Source organism: Lycium barbarum, chromosome 5 (genome assembly GCF_019175385.1).
Source record: "Lycium barbarum isolate Lr01 chromosome 5, ASM1917538v2, whole genome shotgun sequence".
NCBI lineage: Eukaryota > Viridiplantae > Streptophyta > Magnoliopsida > Solanales > Solanaceae > Lycium > Lycium barbarum.
In genome coordinates this window covers 117,451,725-117,473,663 of record NC_083341.1, presented here as the reverse complement: position 1 = coordinate 117,473,663, position 21,939 = coordinate 117,451,725, and the positions used below count along the sequence as shown (strand labels likewise).

The 21,939-nt window shown below is 35.2% G+C and overlaps 2 protein-coding genes across 2 annotated transcripts; both read left to right on the top strand.

The window, feature by feature from the left end:
* The first annotated feature begins 3,055 nt into the window (after nt 1-3,055).
* LOC132641225 (probable carboxylesterase 16) lies at nt 3,056-6,329 on the top strand. The gene is made up of 2 exons (XM_060358138.1): nt 3,056-3,994; nt 4,882-6,329. The coding sequence occupies exons 1-2, from the start codon at nt 3,360-3,362 to the stop codon at nt 5,423-5,425; spliced, it is 1,179 nt and encodes a 392-aa protein (XP_060214121.1). The 5' UTR covers nt 3,056-3,359; the 3' UTR covers nt 5,426-6,329.
* Nucleotides 6,330-18,055: 11,726 nt separating this feature from the next.
* On the top strand, nt 18,056-21,675 carry LOC132641224 (protein HHL1, chloroplastic). Its single transcript, XM_060358137.1, has 6 exons — nt 18,056-18,496; nt 19,895-20,032; nt 20,223-20,309; nt 20,433-20,480; nt 21,210-21,361; nt 21,456-21,675. The coding sequence occupies exons 1-6, from the start codon at nt 18,221-18,223 to the stop codon at nt 21,466-21,468; spliced, it is 714 nt and encodes a 237-aa protein (XP_060214120.1). The 5' UTR covers nt 18,056-18,220; the 3' UTR covers nt 21,469-21,675.
* The last annotated feature ends 264 nt before the right edge of the window (nt 21,676-21,939 follow it).

The window sequence follows — 21,939 nt, the reverse complement described above, 5'->3', positions numbered from 1 at the left end:
GAACTCACATTTGGGTGTACACATTACTAAAGAAAAGGCCAAATACCTCATGATAAAACCGACGGGCATCAGTCGGTTATAGGAAAAAACAGAGAAAAAACCTACAGACTTGATAATGTCAGAAAATAGTGTCTCGGAACAAAAAGACCGACGGACTCTGTCGATTAAAACCGACGGACTCCATCGGCTAAGTAAAATACACTAGACTCATTTTTACTGAAAACCCGAAAAAAAATACACCAGACCTTAGAAATAAATTAGAAATAGCAGAAACTACAAAAATTATCACTACTAAAAACAAGCGAAAAAAACGATGGACGGAAACCGATGGATAAAATCGAGGGACACTATTTTTTAAATTTTTTTAGCTATTATTATTTTTTACGAAAACCAACGAACGTCCGTCGGTTATTTTCAAGGAAAATGCGCAGAAACTATTTTTTTTTTAAAGAATCACTATGATGGAAGAATTTTTTTTCGGGTTTTCAGTAAAAATGAGTCTAGTGTATTTTACTTAGCCGATGGAGTCTGTCGGTTTTAATCGACAGAATCCGTCGGTCTTTTTGTTCCGAGATACTATTTTCTGACATTATCAAGTCTGTAGTTTTTTCCTCGGTTTTTTCCTATAACCGACTGATGTCAGTCGGTTTTATCCTGAGGTATTTGGCCTTTTCTTTAGTAATGCGTACACCCAAATGTGAGTTCTCGCTAATTTTTTCATAGTTCTCGTCAAATCTAATAAACAGAGTTCGATGAATATTTTGTCGAAGACTAAACGTGTTAACATTTGGCGAACTTAAAGGACCAAAACTGTTAAGTACATACTTAAGGGACTATTTTTAACCAACCCTCATAGTTGAGAGACCATTTTTGTTAACTTGTGGCAAACTTAAAGGACCAAAACCGTTAAGTGCATAGTTAAGGGACTATTTTGAACCTACTCTCATAGTTAAGGGACCATTTATGTCCTTTTCTCTTTACTATCATGCAATGCTATTAATTTTAAAATTTCCGTTTAAATTTAAATGGTATCTCCGATTAGGAGTAAAACTTTCTCAGTAAATTGATAATTTATCTACTAAAGTGATTTGTTTTATTTTGTATCAATAAAAATAGTTAAGTTATTTTGTTGATATAAAATAAGCAGAGTAACTTTAATATATAAATTCATCAAGGTAACCATTTGAAAATTTACTGCTCCGGTTAGTGATGGAATTCTAGAATCTTTGTATGTCGTTTCCTGGGATCACAGCGAAGAATTATCCAACCGGCTATTTTGACCTTTAAGGTATCCCAATTGGATAGCTTTGAGGACTTGAGGTGGATATTAAATTTATATTATTCAAAACATATATTTGAAATTTTAAAAAAGAATCAGAAATTGACATATTTTACCATTGCAGTTTTGTCTTTTAATCCCTCAAAAATAGGGTGAAAATCATTCATCCTCTCAAACATTATTTTAAAAATCAAACTCCCCCCTCCCCCCACAACTTTATAGAATAGATATTTTCCCCCTTTATCCTAATTAACTTTTTTAAATGCCCATTGTACCTTACATTATCAACCTTTGTATTTTTTATTTTACTTCTTTAAAATCATGATATTTTTTTATTTTTTAATTTATGTTACAAATTTTCTATGAAAAAAATAGATAGTGGTACTATTTTTCAGACGAAAAAATAAAAAGGAGAAACACTAATTGAGTATACTTAATGACGTTCTATAATGAAATAAATGATCAGAATTAAAAAAAAAGTTTTATTAATTATAATCAGAACTCTAATATCTATCTATGCAAGTGAAAATAATATGTAATAATAACTTTATAAACACATTTCCATGCAGGTAATACAAAAATAATTAACAAAAATAGAGGTTTATAGTATAACAAATTCCTAAGAGATTATCTATTTACATTGTAAATGGATTTTAAATTATAATTTAGAAAATATTCCATTATTAACAATGTTGTTAACCAAAACTCGCTTATCTATATAGATCACAATAGAGAACTGAACATCCATCTATTAGAAAATATTCCATTTTTAACAACATTGTTAACCAGAACTTGCTTATATAGATAATAGAGAATAAGAGAGAATTGAACATCCATCTATATACATATATATATATACTTAAGGCATGTGATATTAAAATAACAATCATAAAAAATAGCATTAGATCTTGTGACAAATTCATAAAAGGATTATTCTACTTATAATGTTAACTTAAATAAAAATATATAAATACCTAGGTTAAGAAAAATAAATATTATGTATAATTTTAAAAGATATTACATAGATGGATAATAGGAATTATCAAGGGGAAGATAGACATTGTACAGGATAAAGGAGGGAGAACGTCTATTATTTATAGTTGAAGGGGAGTTTGATTTTTAAAGCAAAATTGAAGAGGGTAAATATTTTCACCCCTCAAAAATATCGATAAATTCGAATTTTAATTCTTGTGATTCTGTCGATCACATTTTAAGCTTCAATTATATGATATGTGCACTTTAATTTCTTTGAGAATTAATCATCACAATTATATCGTATTTTTATGTAAAAAGGGACCACAAACACATAATTTAGTTGTTTTAAGATAAGATATGCTTAACCAAATAATATATTCCCTCTGTTTACCCATAATATTAATTACTTACTTCAAATCATTTTTCAAATTCAATAAAAATATACATCAATTAATATGAGTACATTGATAAATTATGTACTCCATTTATTATTTCTTAAACAATGAAAGAAATTTAAGGTGAACAAGTAAAAGTGAATGGAGGGAGTAGTAATTGTGTTAAATTAAGTTTTTTCCTTCAAAAGTGTGTTAAACTAATTGTAAATAAATCTCAAAAGATTAAATAAATCCCGCGCCAAATTCAAAGTGATTCATTGCTGACGCCCACACGTATCAACTGCTCCTTGAACCGAAGCTTCCATTGTTTAGGAAAAAAGTCCATTCTCAAAGTTTTACTTTGAACAAAACAAAATTCCTCCGCGGCGGTGGAACAGTTATATCCTAATCTTCAACTTTTAAATAAATAAATCCTTAGTACTGCTTTCAAATCCTCCATAGTTCCGAATTAAATCTCTTTTTTTTCTCATGGTAGTAGGTTTTAGTCCTCTTACAAAACTTTGGTTATTGAGTTGGCCATACACTTCACATGTTTCTAGCGATTCACGTTGCATCATCACTTGATACAAATCTTAGATACGAATCTACAACGCACTAGAACATCCTTGATCATTTAATTTATTTGAATGAGATTTGTAGTGCCAATCCAACACAAGTCCTTTTTTTTTCAATTGAAATATCTTTTGTTTTTCTGCTAATTCATCGGAGATATGCCGAGTTTAATGGTGAAAGTTTATAGCTTACTCTTCAAATACAACCTTAAACACCGATTACAAGCCTTAACCGAATCCTCAACTCCCCCAACTCCAAACCCTTTTAACTGTGTCATTTCACGTACTGATGAAACAATTACCACTTCTAATCCTAGTTTCTCTAACAATGAAGTTGCAATTAAGGACCTTCATATTGATCCTTTAACTTCTCTTTCCCTCAGAATTTTCCTCCCTCAATCCGCTTTAATTTCCACTGAAGGGGTTTATGGGGGTTATATACCGGATAAAAATGCGAAAAACTGCAAGAAAATGCCGGTTATATTGCAGTTTCATGGTGGTGCATGGGTGAGTGGGGGTAATGATACTGTTTCTAATGATGTTTTTTGTAGGAAGTTGGCGAAATCTTGTGATGCTATTGTGATTGCTATTGGATATAGGCTGGCACCGGAGAGTAGGTATCCGGCTGCTTTTGAAGATGGGGTTATGGCGATTAAATGGTTAGCTAAACAAGCTAACTTGGCTGAATGTAGCAGGTCCAGTTTGGATAAAAGGATTGTTAATGGGCAAATTGTTGATGGATTTGGGGCTTCTATGGTTGAGCCTTGGTTAGCAGCTCATCTAGACCCTTCAAGGTATAATTTTCAGTTACTAATCCTTGATCTGTTACTCAACTTTTGACTTTTTATTTTATTTTTTATAACGCTTGTGTCTGAGTCAATTTATGTGCACCTTAGCTAAGCTTAGTCAGATAAGAAGAAATTAACAATTATAGTAGTTTTTTTTTTTTTTTTTTGTCTCTGTCGAGTATTTGATCCCTAGTATCTCATGTTTTTCATCCAATTCAGTAACCGCCAGGCCACACCACAACATTTGAATATTTGCTTCATTTCTAGAGTTAAGACTTTTAGGATGGAGATTATTTGGCTTTAATTTCATCATTTACAAATTTGAAATTAATACCATCTATGAAATTTCAGCTACAATTCGGATAGATGAGGTGGTTTGTTGAGGAATTTCCTTAATATATAGCACATTACCTGCTAGGATTATGCAAAATCACACATCAAATTAGACAAAAGTACTAGTCATTTACTCTATTTTTTTTCCCACTTGAATGATCCTTACATTTGATTCCCTGAGCTGTAAGGTAAACAGGGATGGCCTTTGATGGTATTTTAAGTTAATTCTGCAGACCTGGGAAACAGGGAGTTCTAAGAGGCCAAATTAGAGTTTGAGTAAGATTGTGTGACAAAATTCAGTTTGAAAGACAGAAGACTCTAGTATGAAATCATAACTAATTACTAAGCTATATATCCTCCTCAAAAACCTGCTTGCGAGCACCTTTTTGAATGTTGTCAGTTTATTAGCTGATCTATAGAAGCAAAAATGAAACCAAATTACTTGCCTTCCACACCTATACATGTTAATTTATTACATTCCTTATGAGAGACAGAAATTATCATGACTTGAGAAATTATCCAAGAAAGTGTTTGTAACTTGGTTCAATCTGATCTTATAGGTGTGTACTCCTTGGAGTAAGTTGTGGAGCCAACATCGCAAATTATGTTGCGCGATATGCTGTTGAGGCAGGGAAACGTTTGGATCCTATAATAGTAGTGGCTCAAATTCTAATGTACCCTTTCTTCATTGGAAACATTCCTACACATTCAGAGACAAAACTGGCAAACTCTTACCTCTATGACAAAGCTACATGCATTCTTGCTTGGAAACTTTTCCTCCCAGAAACAGATTTCAATCTTGACCATCTTGCTGCAAATCCCCTTATACCAGGAAATGAAACATCCTTGAACTTGAAGCATATGCCACCAACGCTTACGGTGGTTGCACAGTATGATTGGATGCGAGATAGGGCCATTGCATATTCAGAGGAACTTCGAAGAGTGAATGTTGATGCCCCTCTTCTTGACTACAAGGATGCTGTACATGACTTTGCTACCCTTAATGTGCTTCAGAAAACGCCTAAAGCTCAGGCTTGCTTAGAGGATATCTCAATATGGGTCAAAAAGTATATATCCCTCAGAGGCAATGAATTTTCATATTGAGTGAGAATTAGAGAGGAAATGACACAGGTTCCTGCTCTTGTAGTAATTTAGTTGCAAAGTGAGATTTTTGTAGCAATTTTCATCCCTGTTAGAAGTTAAGACGTAAATAGTTCATTTATTAATTCATGATTATTCTTTTATGTAATGTATGTAGATCAGTACATAGCTTAAGACTTGAGAGGAAACAATGAAAAATAATGTAAATTTGCTCTTTAATGTAAATTCCTAAAGTTTCCCTTTATGGTTTCAGCTGCCTGGGGGGACCATTTGACAAGAGAATTTAACTTATATCCACTGATGGTGTAAAGCACTATCAGTATTTAAGATATGGCAAATAACATGCCTTATTTTCAAGGTTGGTAACTTGACATAGTTTGAATGAAAACTCTCAAAGGAAATAGTGTGTCGTTAATGCAGATGAGAGTTTGTCATTAGCCTATTAGCTGTGAGCTGAAGCAAATGCTGCCCATGGAGAGGCTTTCCTAACGTTTGTGTGCCCACAAGACATGACCAAATTAAAAGCCAAAAATTGGGCTTTTAGACGCCTTACAATAAAGAAGCCCCCATCCCTCGGTGTCTTACATGTCTTCTTAGACACTGCCGAAGCAGATCCTAAAGAGCTGCCACTTTCTTATAAATTTATCTTGAATCGAAGATCATCTGGCTCAACTTTATCCCAGTTTGCTGAGGTAGCGACCCCCATTGAATTGGTCAAAATATGCGGAATTTCTTATTTTTTGCAGGCTTTGCCATAATGAAGATCAAGAAGCTTATGTTGGTTAATCTGAAAAGATGAGAAGTTTGACTACAGAAATAAGCAGCCAGATCAAGAATCAAAGATGGCATTTTCTTTGAATGTTCTATTATGTGTACATTCTTGAATTTCATTGTATGGTTAAAATAGAACTGCGCAGTTTAGTCAGCTCAAATTCGCTGGAAATAATACATAAAAATATTTAAATTATCCATTAAAAAAGAAGGAAATGACAAGAAATTAACATTTGATTGACAGGTTACGTTCACTGCAGCCTTAATTTCCAGAATGATAGAAACGATCAATCTTTTAAAATAACAGTAGCAAAATTTTAGTACCATTTCAACCCTATGAAGTGTACATTTGGACAGATTGATTCTTTTCATGTGACCCGTTCAAGGGTTTTCAAGTCCTCCGCCCTAACTGATTTTGCTGGTTTTTATTTTTTATACTTTTTTTATTCCTTCCTTGTTTCAGATTATATCTAATTTCCAAATAGGAAAACATATCATAGAATGTGTTATATAATACGGAAAATGGCCAAATATACCCTTAAACTATCAGAAAAGGGTCAAATATACCTCTCGTTATACTTTGAATTTAAATATACTTCTACTATTATACTTTGAGTTCAAATATACTATACTTTGGGTTCAAATATACCCCTCCACAGTTAAAATTGACCAAAATAAAATCAAATCCTACATGACATTAATATTTTAATGAAATAAATATCATGTGGCATGTCACCTGCTAACAAATCCAATTTTATCTCTTCCATCACCACCACCTCCTCCTCTATTACCACCCTCCTTATGCCCACCCCCATTTTCACAAACTCAAACTCAAAGCCGATGCATTAATTATCAGCGGGAATCCCAATTGCTGTGTAACAATCATATCCATTTTGCGAAAAGAAGGGCAACCAGTGTTCAGCCCAACACCAAGCTGCATGAAAGCTTCCATGTACAAATACCAAAGGTGGGTTTTTAGTAATTCCTTTATGTTCCTCATCTGGGTCACTGCCCTTTTGGAAGAGAACCTCCATGGTTAGACCAGATGGGAGCTTGTGAAAAAGACGAGATTGCCCCTGCTTCAGTTCATAAGGAACCTTCATTTTCTAATCTCTCGTTAGGACAACGCAAGTACTTGATATTCCTCCTCTGGATTGAGGAACTTTGGGAAGAATCAAATTACAAAGTGTAGCCATTGTTTTTGAGTAGAATTTCCAATTGCTCTGTTACCCTTTTCCTCCGTCTCACTTTACCACTTGGAATTTTTTGTTTCTTTTATCTGTTTATCCCTTTCTCTTTTTCACAAAACAATTACACAAGAGCGTGCATCTCCCTCAACTCCCAAGTATTTATGCACCGGATTTAAGTTTGAGCTTGTGAAAATGATGGTGGGGATAAGGGGTAGTAGTAGAGGAGGAGGTGGTGGTGGTGGTGGAAGAAGATAAGGAGGGGAGGGGTAAAATTGAATTTGTTAGTGAGGTGGCATGACATTTATTTCATTAAAATATTAATGTCAGGTAGGATTTAACTCTATTTTGATCCACTTTAACTGTAAAGGGTATATTGAATTCATAGTATAACGGTAGGGATATATTTAGACCCAAAGTATAACAAAGGGTATATTTGACAATTTTCCGATAGTTTAGGGGTATATTTGGCCCTTTTTCGTATATAATAAGAATAACCTTCCCACCAAATAAATGGATTTTTGGTCCTTTATAAACTTTTTTTAGTTTTATGATTTTTTTATAAGAGATCTTCATTTTTTTCACATAAAAATCTGGAAAAAAAAAACATATAAGAGATTTGAAAAGACATTTTCTTCTATTCAATTGTAAAAAGGCAAGAGATCTTATTTCCTCCAAAAAAAGTTTAAGTTCTTCGAAACACTAACCTCATTTACATTTTCGGACCACTCTCATCGAATAGGATGAGTCCGGAACCAAAATGACCTAATAAAAAGACTTGAATCAAAATATCCCAGAAAAAAAAAAGTGGTATAAAAGAACCTTTAACGCAGTAAAATACTGCGTTAAAGGACTTAACCGTAACAGCACGGTTAAGTCCTTTAACGTTGTATTTTATTGCGCTAAAGGATATTTCCTCTCTCCTTTAGCGCAGTAAAATACTGCGCTATAGACCCCGACAAAAACCTATCGGGTTCCACCACTAGTCCCTCTCAAAAGTTAAACAAAAAACGGTTAAGGTCCATATATGTCCGCGGACTATGCGAAATTTCACGCATTTGCCCATCGTTTAAAGGTCAGTCCATCCATGCCCCTAACGTTACGTTTTGCGTCACCCACGCCCTTGAGTTAACGAAACCTAACAAAAATATTGGAGGGCAAATTTGTGCAGTTCCGCATAGTATAGGGTCATATTTGATCCACTAAAATTCCTAAATATTATGACACAAAAGCAACAATATGCCACAAAATATCACTGTATTCCAAAACATAAAAAACATTTGCAATTACAATCCATGCATCCATCATTACATTACATCTAAATTATATAACTAAAAGATCAAATGCAATTATAACCATCTTTTAAAGATTGTTTTCACAAACAAGAGCACCATTTTACTTTTTCAAAAGATTTGTTTTACTAATGATAATATCTTCTTCTTTTTCCAATTAGTTGATGATCTGGATAGCTCTTTCTATACGATAATGCATGCAACAATTGCTGCACAAAACATAAATATAAAAAAAAATCATCACAGATCTGCCACAAAAAAATCACAAGGAAGAAGAGATAATTTACATTATACTTATGACACCTGAAAAAAAGTCTCCTGCAGTGCTGAAATTTTGATAGAAATAATAGAGAAAATATTACATTTTAGGGATTTATATGGTCTTACATAAAATTTTAATGTGGTCTGGCCCTTTCGCGAATTCCATGCATAACATAAATTTAGTAGAATTATTTGGAGTCCATGATGTGAGATGGAGTGACGAACCCTTTCACAACTATTTGAAGAACTCGAGGCTTCCGACATTTCATAAACAAGTGAAAGAATAAGAGAGAAAAGTGTGGGTTGCATGATAAGTATGAAGTTTCAAAATGCAGTATCAAAAAATCATTAGCTAGCATAAAGTGCACTACAAAAAAAATCTAAGAACTATTGGTACAATAAGAAGTTGTTGCATGCATTATCGTGTAGATATTGGGACTGGGAAGACAAAAAATATCTTGAAAGAATTATCCAGGTCATCAACAAATTGACAAAAAAAAGATATTATCATTAGTAAAACAAATCTTTTGAAAAGGTAAAATAGTGCTCTTGTTTGTGAAAATAATCTTTAAAAGATGGTTGTAATTGCATTTGATCTTTTAATTGTATAATTTAGATGTAATGTAATGGTGGATGCATGAATTGTAATTGCAAATGTTTTTTATGTTTTGGAATGCAGTGATATTTTGTGTCATATTATTGCTTTTGTGCCATAATATTTAGGAATTTCAGTGGATCAAATATTACCCTATACTACGCGGAGCTGCACAAATTTGCCCTCCAATACTTTTTGTCAGGTTTCCGTTAACTCAAGGGCATGGGTGACGCAAAACGTAACGTTAGGGGCATAGGCGGACTGACCTTTAAACGACGGGCAAATGCGTGGAATTTCGTATAGTCCGCGGGGCATATATGAACCTTTTCCAAAAAAGAAAAAAAATTAAAAACGCCATTGAAGGAGAAAACTGGTAGGGCTCGCTTCCAAAAAACGTTGTTTTCTATTCAAATTTCGTTTGGAAAGTTTAGATTCTCGGTATATTCAAGTCAAGGAGTAAAATTCTAAGGTTGAATTTTGGAAAAAAACGACGTACAACTCAATTAAAACAACCCTACAATAAGCCTAGATCAAGGTATTCTACCATGAACTTTTTTATTATTTTGTTAGATATATTATAATCCTAAGCATGTTTAGCGTTTGATAGTCTCGAATTTCGGAAAATCATTGTTATTTTTGCATTTGTTGGTTGTTGGACTGCCCCTTTTTTGGCACTTTTTTTTTAGTTGATTATGAATTGTTAGTTTGTTAATTGTTTATGAATTGTTATTTTTCTAATTGTTTATGACTTTTTTAATTAGAAAAAATATAGTAATCTACTATTATTTGTTAATTATGTCATTGCTAATTTATTAGTTGTTAATTGTTGATTATGAATTGTTATTTGCTAATTGTTTGTGAATTATTAATTTGTTAATTCTTTATTAATTATTTAATTAGAGAAAAACATAGTAATCTCCTAATATTTGTTAATTATAGCATTGTCAATTTATTTATTTGTGAAATTGTTTATCCCATGTTAATTATTTGTTTATCCCATGTTAATCGTTAAATAAATTAATTCATTATTTCTTTAATTGTAGTTAGGAGAATAATTGTAATTAGATATAATTATTCACAAAATATAATACAACATAATTCACATATTCCCTATAAATGATTAATTAGTTAATATATTTTCACTTTAATTTCCAGATGTCACGACTCAACCGGAGGGCCATGAGGGGCACCCGAACCTAATCCACCGCGCACCTCTCATCGTACATTAACATTCATATCTAGGTGAGCCACATGGCTTATCAACAAAATCTATGCCTTAATAATTCCATTTCCAACGGCTAAAACACTTTTATATCAACACCAACAACTACGCCCATATACATATACACAAGCCGACGAGGCTTAACGAAATAATATACCAAAAGTATGAGCCGACAAGGCAAAAGACATCTACTATACATAACTGTCTATGAGCCTCTAAAAAGAGTATGAAACATCATCATAAGGACGGGACAGGGCCCCGGCATGCCCATATATACACAAAAGAATAGTACCCACAGCTGCAACTCCGGATCAAATGGAGCTCCTCTAAGCAATCTCTGGATAAGCAGCCTAAGGATCAAGTCTATCTCCCTGTCCACCTGCGGGCATGACGCAGCGTCCACGACGCAGCGTCCACAAACAAAAGGATGTCAGTACGAATAATGTACTGAGTATGTAAAGCATAATCAATAGCATAATGGAAGCATAAGAAATAACATAAGATAGAAGAGTCATGGGAGGATGGAGCTATTTATACCTCTAGGGACGTTCGTCGTATTTAATTACCCTCTTTCTAATGAGAACCTTCCATTGCATACATTTATACTTATAGTAGTATCATACCCGACCATAGAGGTTCAGTGTCTTACGTACCCGACCATAACAAAGTTCGGTGTTATACGTACCTGGCCCCACCAAGACTCAATGTTATTCGTACCCACTGTAGTGGTGCGCGCGCGATGGATATCATACCCGGCCTATAAGCTCGGTGTTCTTAATAGTCACACACACACACACACACACACACATATATATATATATATATATATATATATATATATATATATATATATATATTAGGTACATATGTATCCTCAACATCATCATTGTCATCATTACTTCATTATATCCTTCCTTAGAGGATCAACTATTATAGGATGAGACCAATGGTATCATGAGATTATCAAGAATCATGATCCTTAGTGATTCTAAGAATGAAGTCATCTTGAAAGACATTATAGAATTCACATGAAGGTACACAACGATGGGATCATGCCTTAAGAAAGAAGGGTTAGCCTTACATACCTCTTTGTCTTCCCAACTATCTAACGTTCACCGCTAAGGCTTGAGAAATCTACATTTAAAAGGATTCATACCATGATTAAGTCTTAGAGACACTATTGAATTCAAACCAGAACAACTCATGAACTAACAAAAATTGGGCAGCATTTCCCCTATTTCATCGACTTCCACCATATCGCAAAACAACTCCCAAACAACCATAATAACATCCAAAACATCATACTCAAGTAGTCATATTCAATTAAGCCTCCAAAATTCATTCTCATCAACTTACATCAACAACTTCACATCTACCCTTTGCACAATTTTATACAATACTTCCTTGTCATCATTAATACCCTTCATATCAAGATTATATCCATAACAGTACTAAAAATCATGACTCAAGTTGGTTTACTACTCAAAAGTATCATGAAAACTACATTTAAACCTCATCTTCCACTTTCTCCTTCTACCCAAGTTGTTCAATAACTAAGCATTCTTGATAACATGAAATAAGCATGAAAACTAACCTTTTATCTCATAAGAATGAACTTTGGAGCAAGCTATCAACTTATATGGAAACCCTAGCTTCAATACCCAAGTTATTCTTGAAGTCTACTAACCCTAGTGAGCCTTCCAACACACGAATACCTTGATTCTTGCTATTTGATATTTGTTTTCTCTTGAGTTTGAGTGGAATATGCTTGGAGAAGGATTTTGGAGCTCTCAAGACTTGGGGAAAATGTGGGAAATGAAATAATGAACAAGGGTGGCCATATATAACAAAAATGAATTCTGGCCCGACCCGAATATACGGCCAATTATACTGGCCGTATAATTTATACGGTCTGTATAATTGGACCGTATAATCTCACCAGGAGTCACCCTTCTCTGGAAGCATTCTACGGACCATTATACGGGCCGTATAATTTATACGGTCCGTACAAATGGCCGTACAAACCGGAACTTCCCGAATTTCATTCTCGTCAACTCGTTTGACTTCCAATCCTTGTGGAACATATATAACTCTTCATCAACCATATAATAGGACCTATAGCGGCCCCTCAAGACATTTCTAAATACGCATCGAATCAGCTATTGCGAAAACCTTTCCAAACACGTCTTGCGTCTCACTCCTTTGACAAACTTAACTTCACATATTCATACGACTTCAAAATCTTATGGTATGCTCTTAAAACTATTAAATACCCTACTTAATATCATAAGAACTTCGTGTTCATATTAAGCTCGCATTAGTCTACTCACAAGACGACAATCCGGAAATCTCCGAGATGTAACGCTAGAATAATGAATAGTTTAGTTTATACAGACACGACTCTTTTATGGATCTGAATGTTCACTTGGGACTCGCTGTTCACCCGGGGCCTGATGATAGATCAGTACTTTCTTTGCAAGACAATAATAGGTCTGAGTTATTATGGACTGGTGCTATAGGGATAGTGACTAGGATCCGTCCCTATAGGTCGTAGAGAGCGTGGACTCTTACGCGAGCGCCCCCCACACCCCCGCATCTTAGAGATATTGTTTTAAGCCGGTATCTATCGTTGCGTGTCTATTGGTTGGGTACGGCCTGATTGGACGCTCATTACGGTCATGGTTGAGTGGTGGAGGCCGGAGACACATACCTTCCATCTACGCACTGGTGAGGCCACGATTACACTTCAGGATGTGGTGGTCTTGTTTGGATTGTAGGTAGATGGAGAGCCATTATACAGTCGGTACGAGCCTCCTTCTTGTAGGACATGGGTATCGGAGTTGACTAGGCTCACCCACTTCGTGCCTGTTGTCGTGGCCCAGGTCTCGGGATTGAGTTGGGTGCAGATTAGTGTACTCTGCACTTATTTGCTCGCAGAGCCTCCTATTGAGGACGACACTCATCAGGATGTTGTTAATCGTCATGCCCGTTTGTATCTGCTCATTATATTCGGGGACATCTTGTTCCCGAACACATCGGGTGCCTATGTTAGCTTACGATATTTGATCTTCTTGGAGCATCTAGACCGCTTGGGAGACTACAGCTGGGGCGATGCTGCTTTGACATACCTCTATCGATGTCTATGCCGAGCGTCTATTGGCCGTATCAGCGATGTGTGTAGATTTTTTGCTCTTCTCCGGGTAATATTTTACGTGTGTGTTCCTTTAATATAAACAAACTTCTTGAATCGAAGACTAAAAAATCGTATTTTCTAATATCGCTTTCAGTTAAGAGCGTGGGAGAGGATGCTGCCTTTTCAGCCCGTACCTAGGCATCACCTCGATATTGACATGCCCTACACGAGGAGGTGGACAGTAGGGTTTGAACGGGATATGGATATGCACCATAATATTCTTCCATTCCGGGACCAGCTTGATCAAATGACGGACGATGCAGTAAAACTATTTAACTTTACACTATTAATTTAATTAAACGTCTTTTCTACTTAGTGATGACTAATTTGTATATATATATATATATATATATTTTATGCAGCTATTTATATGGACGTCGTACGCTGCTATTTTGGATGGATTGCCGACCTTTTGCAGGGCTGGTCAGGCCGTGTGGAGGTCGCGGTGTCGATTGATACACCTAGACATAGTTGATGACCACATGTCTGAGCGCGTCTTACGACAGTTTGGACATATACAGAATATATCCCCCGACGTTCGTCATGAGCTCCGACACTACCAGCGGGACGATTGAGCGGCCATCAATGATTCATTTCTGGCTTTCATGGGTGTCCAGATCTAGCATTGGCAGGACAGATTAGGGACTTTAGCTATGGTCGGTCATGCGACGCCCATCATGGATTACCTGCACTGGTATTATAGGATCACACGCGATTGATTGGCAACCCAGCTTTGCGTCCCGCAAGGGATGTAAGATACGTAGCACTCGCGGGGCAGTACGAGGCGTTGGTAAGTTTATCGCATTTAGATGTATTCAATTGTATTAATTATTATGTTTTAAAAATAACTATTTTTTACTGTTGAACACAAATGCAGCTGGTGGCCGTACAACAATTACACATATTGGGGTTAGAACATGTCTTACCTTAGGGTTGCGGGGCTTGCTGCGGAGATGGTACTGATATCCGAGGACGGTATCCGGTAGGCAAGAGAGTTTAGGCATATGGATGATCCTCTTCCAGAGGGTGAATACCAGGCGGCGCGAGGAGGAGGACGCGGTGCTGCCAGAGGACGCGATGCTGCTAGAGGGCGCGGTGCTACTAGAGGACCTGGTGGTGGAGGACACCATCTGGTAGATGAGATAGATGAGGCCACTTCCATTCTAGAGGCTATTCCCACTCAAGTCCATCCGCAGTCTTTCAGGCCACGCCAGTGGGCACTCAGTTGGACAGTCACCTGCGTTTATGCCGGCGCACCAACTTGCGAAGATATCTGGGTCTTCATCTCAGCCTAGTCAGAATGCGTACATGGAGGAACGTGATGACATCGATTGGGCGGCGTTTCGCGCATTATTAGATGATGAGCGGCCAGTGAGAAATTTAGGCGGTCCCAGGATTCTAGACTTCGATGACTTTTTAATCCCGGCTAGTATTTAAAATACTTATTTGATTATTTAAAGTACTTATTTTAAATATATATGTTACTTATTATTTCATAATTTTTTATATTTTAGGATTCGGCGCTAGTGGGTTCACTCATTCAGGCGTTTTCTCATGGGCCTGCCAAGCCGAAGGTGTCTTCTCATGAAACTGTCGAGCCACAGGTAAGATTTTTATTAAAAGTTAATTTTATTCAATACAAGGTGAATGTTTAAAATACTTAGTTGATTATTTTAAGTACTAATTTTAAATATATATGTTAATTACTCCCTCCGTTTCAATTTATGTGAACTCATTTGACTGGACACGATATTTAAGAAAAAGTGAAGACTTTTGAAACTTGTGGTTCAAAATAAGTCTTGAATATTTGTGTGACTGTAAATCATTTCATAAAGTGAATTTGTTTCCAAATTAGGAAATAGGTCATTCATTTTGGCACGGACTAAAAAGGAAATAGGTTCACATAAATTGAAACAGAGGGAGTAGTATTTTGTAATTTTCATATTTTAGGATTCGGCGCCAGTGGGTCCACCAGAGCGACCCACTTAGGCGTTTTCTCATGGGCCTGCCAAGCCAGAGGTGTCTTCTCATGAGATTTTCGAGCCACAGGCAACATTTTTAGTAAAAATTAATTTTATTCAATATAAGGTGAATATTTATTTAATTTTTTTAACCTTTATTTGGACCTCGAATAGCATCTCGTCCATGAGACTACTTCATATTCTGCACCAGACCAATCTCAGGAGCCTACTCAGGCACCCGTCGATACACATGTTTGATTATTTAACAAACATCAAAGTATTCAATATAAATAAGAATTGATACTCATTTTTATATATTTTTCAAATTCATCCTTCTGCACCTGCGGTGACATCTCCCGACGAGGATGAGGTCTCGTTTCCAGACTCAGATTAGCTTGAGATTCCGAGCGTACTAGCGGGACTAGATCTCAAGAAGAAGCACGTTACGCAAAAGGGCGCAAGGGCGAGGGATGATCATTGCTTAGAGCGTCCTCTTATTAAGAGGAAAAAGGGGGACAGAGACGATGGCGACGGCGGTGGGGATGGTATGAGCCTTAGGCCTAAGGATAGTCTCAGGCATACCACATGTGGGACCCATCCACGATAGTGTATATACAATTAAGTTGTACAGTTTAAGTAAACATTATATATTTATCGTATATCTATTTATATTTATAACTATTATCTTAGTCTTTATTATCGTTTATAGTGTCACCTCCTATTGATAATAAAAAAAATCGTGACATATTCAAAATAAAGTTACGCATTAATTTAAAAATAACACGAAACCCTAAAACATAAATAACTTAAAGCTAATGACAACAAGTCTTTAAAAAAAATGGACTTCGAGCACTTTTCAACCACTAAAACGACAATCCGAAGTTTTGCGTATCCTTGATGTATTGAACCTACCTTATTAATCGCACAAAAATAAGTAGGGTTCTATCTAAAATATTAAAATTCTGGAGTCTCGAAACATGATTAATATATGGCTAAAGTACGTAAAAAAGTGTGAAAATGTAAAAAAAAGAAGAAGAGAGTTTAACTAAAACAAATAGATCCTATAGTGCAGTAAAACAAATAGGTCCTATAGCGCAGTATTTTACTGCGCTAAAGGGGAAAGGGAATATCCTTTAGCGCAATAAAATACTGCATTAAAGGACTTAATCGTGCCGTTACGGTTAAGTCCTTCGGTTAAGTCCTTTAACGCAGTATTTTACTTTGTTAAAAGTACTTTTGTGCCACTTTTTTTTTTTCCTAAAGTATTTGGATTTAAGACTTTTTTTATTGAGTCATTTTGGTTCCGGACTCTAATAGGATTTAAAAGGTGAACATGGCCTTTTACTTCATCCGCGAGCATTGAACGTAAGTCTCACGAACTTTGAAAAATAATAAAATATCAATTATAAACATATCAAAGTATTTGAAAAAAATATAAAAATTCAAAAGAAACTAATTTACAAAAATGGATTTAACTGTCTATGCAAAACATATTTGTACAAAAAAACATGTTATGTCACCAAATTTGTTATTATATACTCCCTCTGTTTCAATTTGTTTAAATCTATTTCCTTTTTAGTCCGTGCCAAAATGAATGACATCTTTTCTAATTTAGAAACAAATTCACTTTATGAATGATTTACAACCACACAAATTTTCAAGGCTTATTTTGAATCACAAGTTTCAAAAGTCTTCCTTCTTTCTTAAAATCGTGCCTAGTCAAATGAGTTCATATAAATTGAAACGGAGGGAGTAATTACATAGTGTATAAATATAATTAAATATTCAAAAAATAAAATGTTTGAGATGTTCATAATTCAAGACATAAAACGTGTTTGAACTTACAAGATGGATAATTCAAGACATAAAATGTACCTTGGGTGAATTATTTTAATTTTCACCAATCCAGACGTTAGTCCCAAAGCAAATCATGATAGAGTCTCAATTATGCCCTTTACAATAGGGCAACGCATACCAAAAAGTTCAAGCTTTTCACACTTTTAATTAGTACAAGGTTGAAATGTAAATATTACTACGTAGAAGTTTTATCCTGAATTTAAACGAAGTTACCATGGCACGTGTATGGCACATATTTATTAGATATAGTAGTTTTCATTACCAAAGTCGCAAACAAAAAAGAAATTTGTGGATAAGGTGATCCAAGAATCTCACAACTCACAAGCACTACGAGTGATTTGTCTCTCCATCCACCTCGCAAAACTACCTCAAAAACCATACACAAACATTTAAAAAAAAAAAAAAAAAAAAAAGGAAAACTCAAACTCGTAGTAGCAGAGAAAATTATAACAAAGCAATATGGAAGTGGCCATGTCTTTGAATCCACTAGTTAGATTACCCCTTTCATCAAATTCAAGAACACATGAAGATTTTTCACTTGTTAAACATTCACTTTCCTCCACAACAAGAACAACAACAACCCAAAAGAGGCAACATGGAAGATTGTTAGTGGTTGAAGCAAAAGGAAGGAAAGGAGGAATGGCAGCTCGTCAATACCAACGTATGGCTCCACCTATGCCAAAGATTGAAGATGATGGCAACCCCAAGTTTGTTATCTTTATTCGTATGGCTAATGTTAGTTCTAACTTTAACCACTTTCTTTATTTTATATGTTTTTGCCTTTTATTTACTTCACTTGGGGTCAATGATTATGATTGTTGTTGTACTTATTACTACTTTATTCTGCTGTAGTTTGAGATTATAGCTGGTAAAGATTAGTGAATTTTTTGGGCCTTTTTCATTTTTGGCCTGTAGCCGGAAATTAATTACGGGCACTAGCCAAAATATACAAAATTTATAAAGTGTTATGTATATTATATGTATACGCAAGTATATTCTGTGTATATTCTATGTATATTTTGTGTATATAATATGTATATTTATACTTAATATACTAAACCTATACATTTTCTGGCTATTATTCTTTTGAGCAGTCCAAATTTGTAATTGTGCCATTTTTTTGTCAATTGGGATAGTAAAGTTAGCTCCTTTGACATTCTTGTTGTTAATTGGTTGAGGGAATGAGCTGTTGTCTCAATCAATCTTTCGCTCATGAGCTAGCTTTTAAGGTTGGTTTAGGCTCAATGTTCATTTTCTTTGCATGATATCAGAGTCGAACTCATCTCAATTTTTGGTTTATCCAATATTGGGCCCCATGTTTTGTGTCCATGCTTTAGATATCTGATCCTAGGTGTGTTGGGACATTTGGTATCATACATTGGTTGAGGGAGTGAATTGTTGTGTTCTTCGACAATCCTCATCACATGAGCTAGCTTTTGAGATGGAATAGACAAATATCCATTTTCTTGATGCTGCTGTTACCATTATCAAAAAAAAAAAAAAAGTCCATTTTCTTCACGCTTGTTGTACCGATACGGTTGAGAGAAAAGGCTGGACTTGTACATTTTTGTTCGAGCTAGCTTTTGAGATGGAATAGACAAATGTCCATTTTCTTGACACTGCTTTTACCATTATAAAAAAATGTCCATTTTCTTGACGCTTGTTGTACCGATACGGTTGAGAGAGAAGGCTGGACTTGTACGTTTTTGTTCGGTAAGCAGGCTAGTCTTGTATGTGTGCTATTATCCAAAACTAGAAGCAAGATTTCAGTTGAATAATTCAAAGCTTATGTGAAGGTAAGATGGATGGATTTGAAATCAGGTGATATAATTAGTTGCATATGATTAGCTAGTGATACTGAATCTTTTGATAGAAAACAATTCGTATGCTGAGTAGGTCTCTACTAGTTGATCCTCATGTTCCCCTATTATCATCTTAACTCGGCATCCTTCATCGCTTCCTATAGGAGGTCAAATGGAATTGACTGAAATGAATGTAGGTAGTTCCGCAGCTCATGACTACTTTAAAATTTAAAACTTTGAGGCTTTGTTCTTATTTCTTCCTTCACATAATCTAACTCAAGATCTTTCTTGCGGAAATTCTGATTCTTGTTTTGTTTTATTCCTGGGGAAGGTTTACCTTTGGTACCCCCTCAATATCGTAACAGGTGGCACAACTGCAAAAATTATGGTTGCTGCAAAAGACAACTTTCTTGGGAAATATATATACAAAGATACTCTAGCTAGGAATCTCGCAGCAGTGATTTACAATGTAAGTGCCTGTGAAATAACTGGTTAGACCTTAGTCCCTTGTTAGTATCCAGAAAAATGAGTAAATGATCAAGAACTATACGCCTAACATTATTGCAGTGTTTATTTACAGTAATTTGTTTTTTTTTGGTAAAGTTTATTTACAGTAATTTGTTTCTGAGATGCTTTAACTTTCTTTCTACTTGGAACAGGATGAGAAGGAAATCAAGAAATTGGCAATGAAACAGCATCGTGTATTGAGGTCGGCGACAGAATTTAGATATGGATACAAACTTGTCGTAATATTCTCAGTCCCTGTACCATTTATTATTGATTTTTTATTTTATTTTGCATTCTTGCTAATTCATAGGACACCTGTAAAAGAAAGAGCTAACTTTTTTATTAATCTGTCTGATATGCAGGAGAATAACAATGTGAGAGCCGCCCTTTCTACCTCAGGTGTGATTGAGGTATGGAACTGACAACAGTTTTAAGGTTTTTGTATACAGCAATTATACAAAACCATGGGAAAATAAACAAAATCTTAGGAGCAAAAGACTTTGTTAAAAGAAAAGAAGAAATACTGAGGCCAAGTCGTTGACATAGAAATCTCTACTGCATTCCAGGATTCTGGTTCTTTTTTATCTACTAAAAAGACAATTCAATCCCTAATCGTTATTACATATTTGTTGTTTGTTTATTTAAAGATTAATGTCTGAGAATCAGCATAATTTCCTTTCTGGAACTCTGTATCACCTGTTTCTGAGTTTTGCACCCTTTATATTATAAAATTTTGTTCTATTTCTTAGGTTTATTAATCATTTCATTTGACTTCCTCTGTATATGACCCTAGACTTCTACAGTGTGGCCTTATGATGTTAAATGAAACTAGCTATTCCCCAACAGCATGTTCTGCATCACTAACCAATTTCCAACAGCATGTTCTGCATCACTAACCAATCAAATTATGATCTGTCCAAATAATATGTACCATGTAGCTTATAAACATACGGTTTTGCTAAAGGCATTGATTTGAAGAACAAATTTATCTGAAAAAGTTTAGAGAGCAAGAACATCGAGTTGGTCCATGTAGTTCTCAGTAATGATCTGTATGTGCCTTGTGTACTGCTTAGTGTAGTAGCACGTTATTATGCTTTTCGCTAGATGACATCATTCTAATCTTCATTTGAACCTTTCAGCTTCCCACCCCAGATAAGCTTAAAACGGTCGTTGATAAAGTGAAGGACTTCTTCGGAGATGCTAAGGAGTCATTCGGTAAGCTGACAGCCCTCCCAACGTCAGAGTCATCAGAAGAAGATCCACCAAAAGAAGGATCCAAAGATACAACCACGTAAGTAGTGGACAACTTAGACGTCACATGGATGTTTTGTCGTTACATTCACTTCTCTTTTATGTACTGTGTTTTAACATTATTAACTTAGCAGGGCCAAGAACTGAAAACGAGCTCTTCCCGTAGATGAGGAAAAGGAGGAACTATACTTCAAAGCATACTTGTTAAACTACTTTTCAGCGAAAGTTTTCAGCCATTGATTTTCCATGATTTTGATTGGTTAGACTGTAATATACTCGACAGATTCTACTGGAATTTTTTGTTAAACAGCCTCAATTTGGTTAAGATAAAATGCATCTGCAAGTTTTTGTTAATGTGAATTGTGTCGACGTCAGCCACTGCACACTTGTGTTCACGAAGGAATATCATAGTGTGTATTTATTTGGAACCTCGGTAAGGATTGGTTCATTGTAAAATTGTAGTTATAGTCTATGGATCTCTTCATTAGCTTTTACATCTTTTAGTGAGGAATGTAAAATTGCGAAGCGCATCAACTACACCTTTATATTATGGTTAATGGAAAGGAAAAGAAAGTAAAGAACATTGTATCTGTTCCATGCTTCCCGCTACATGCATGT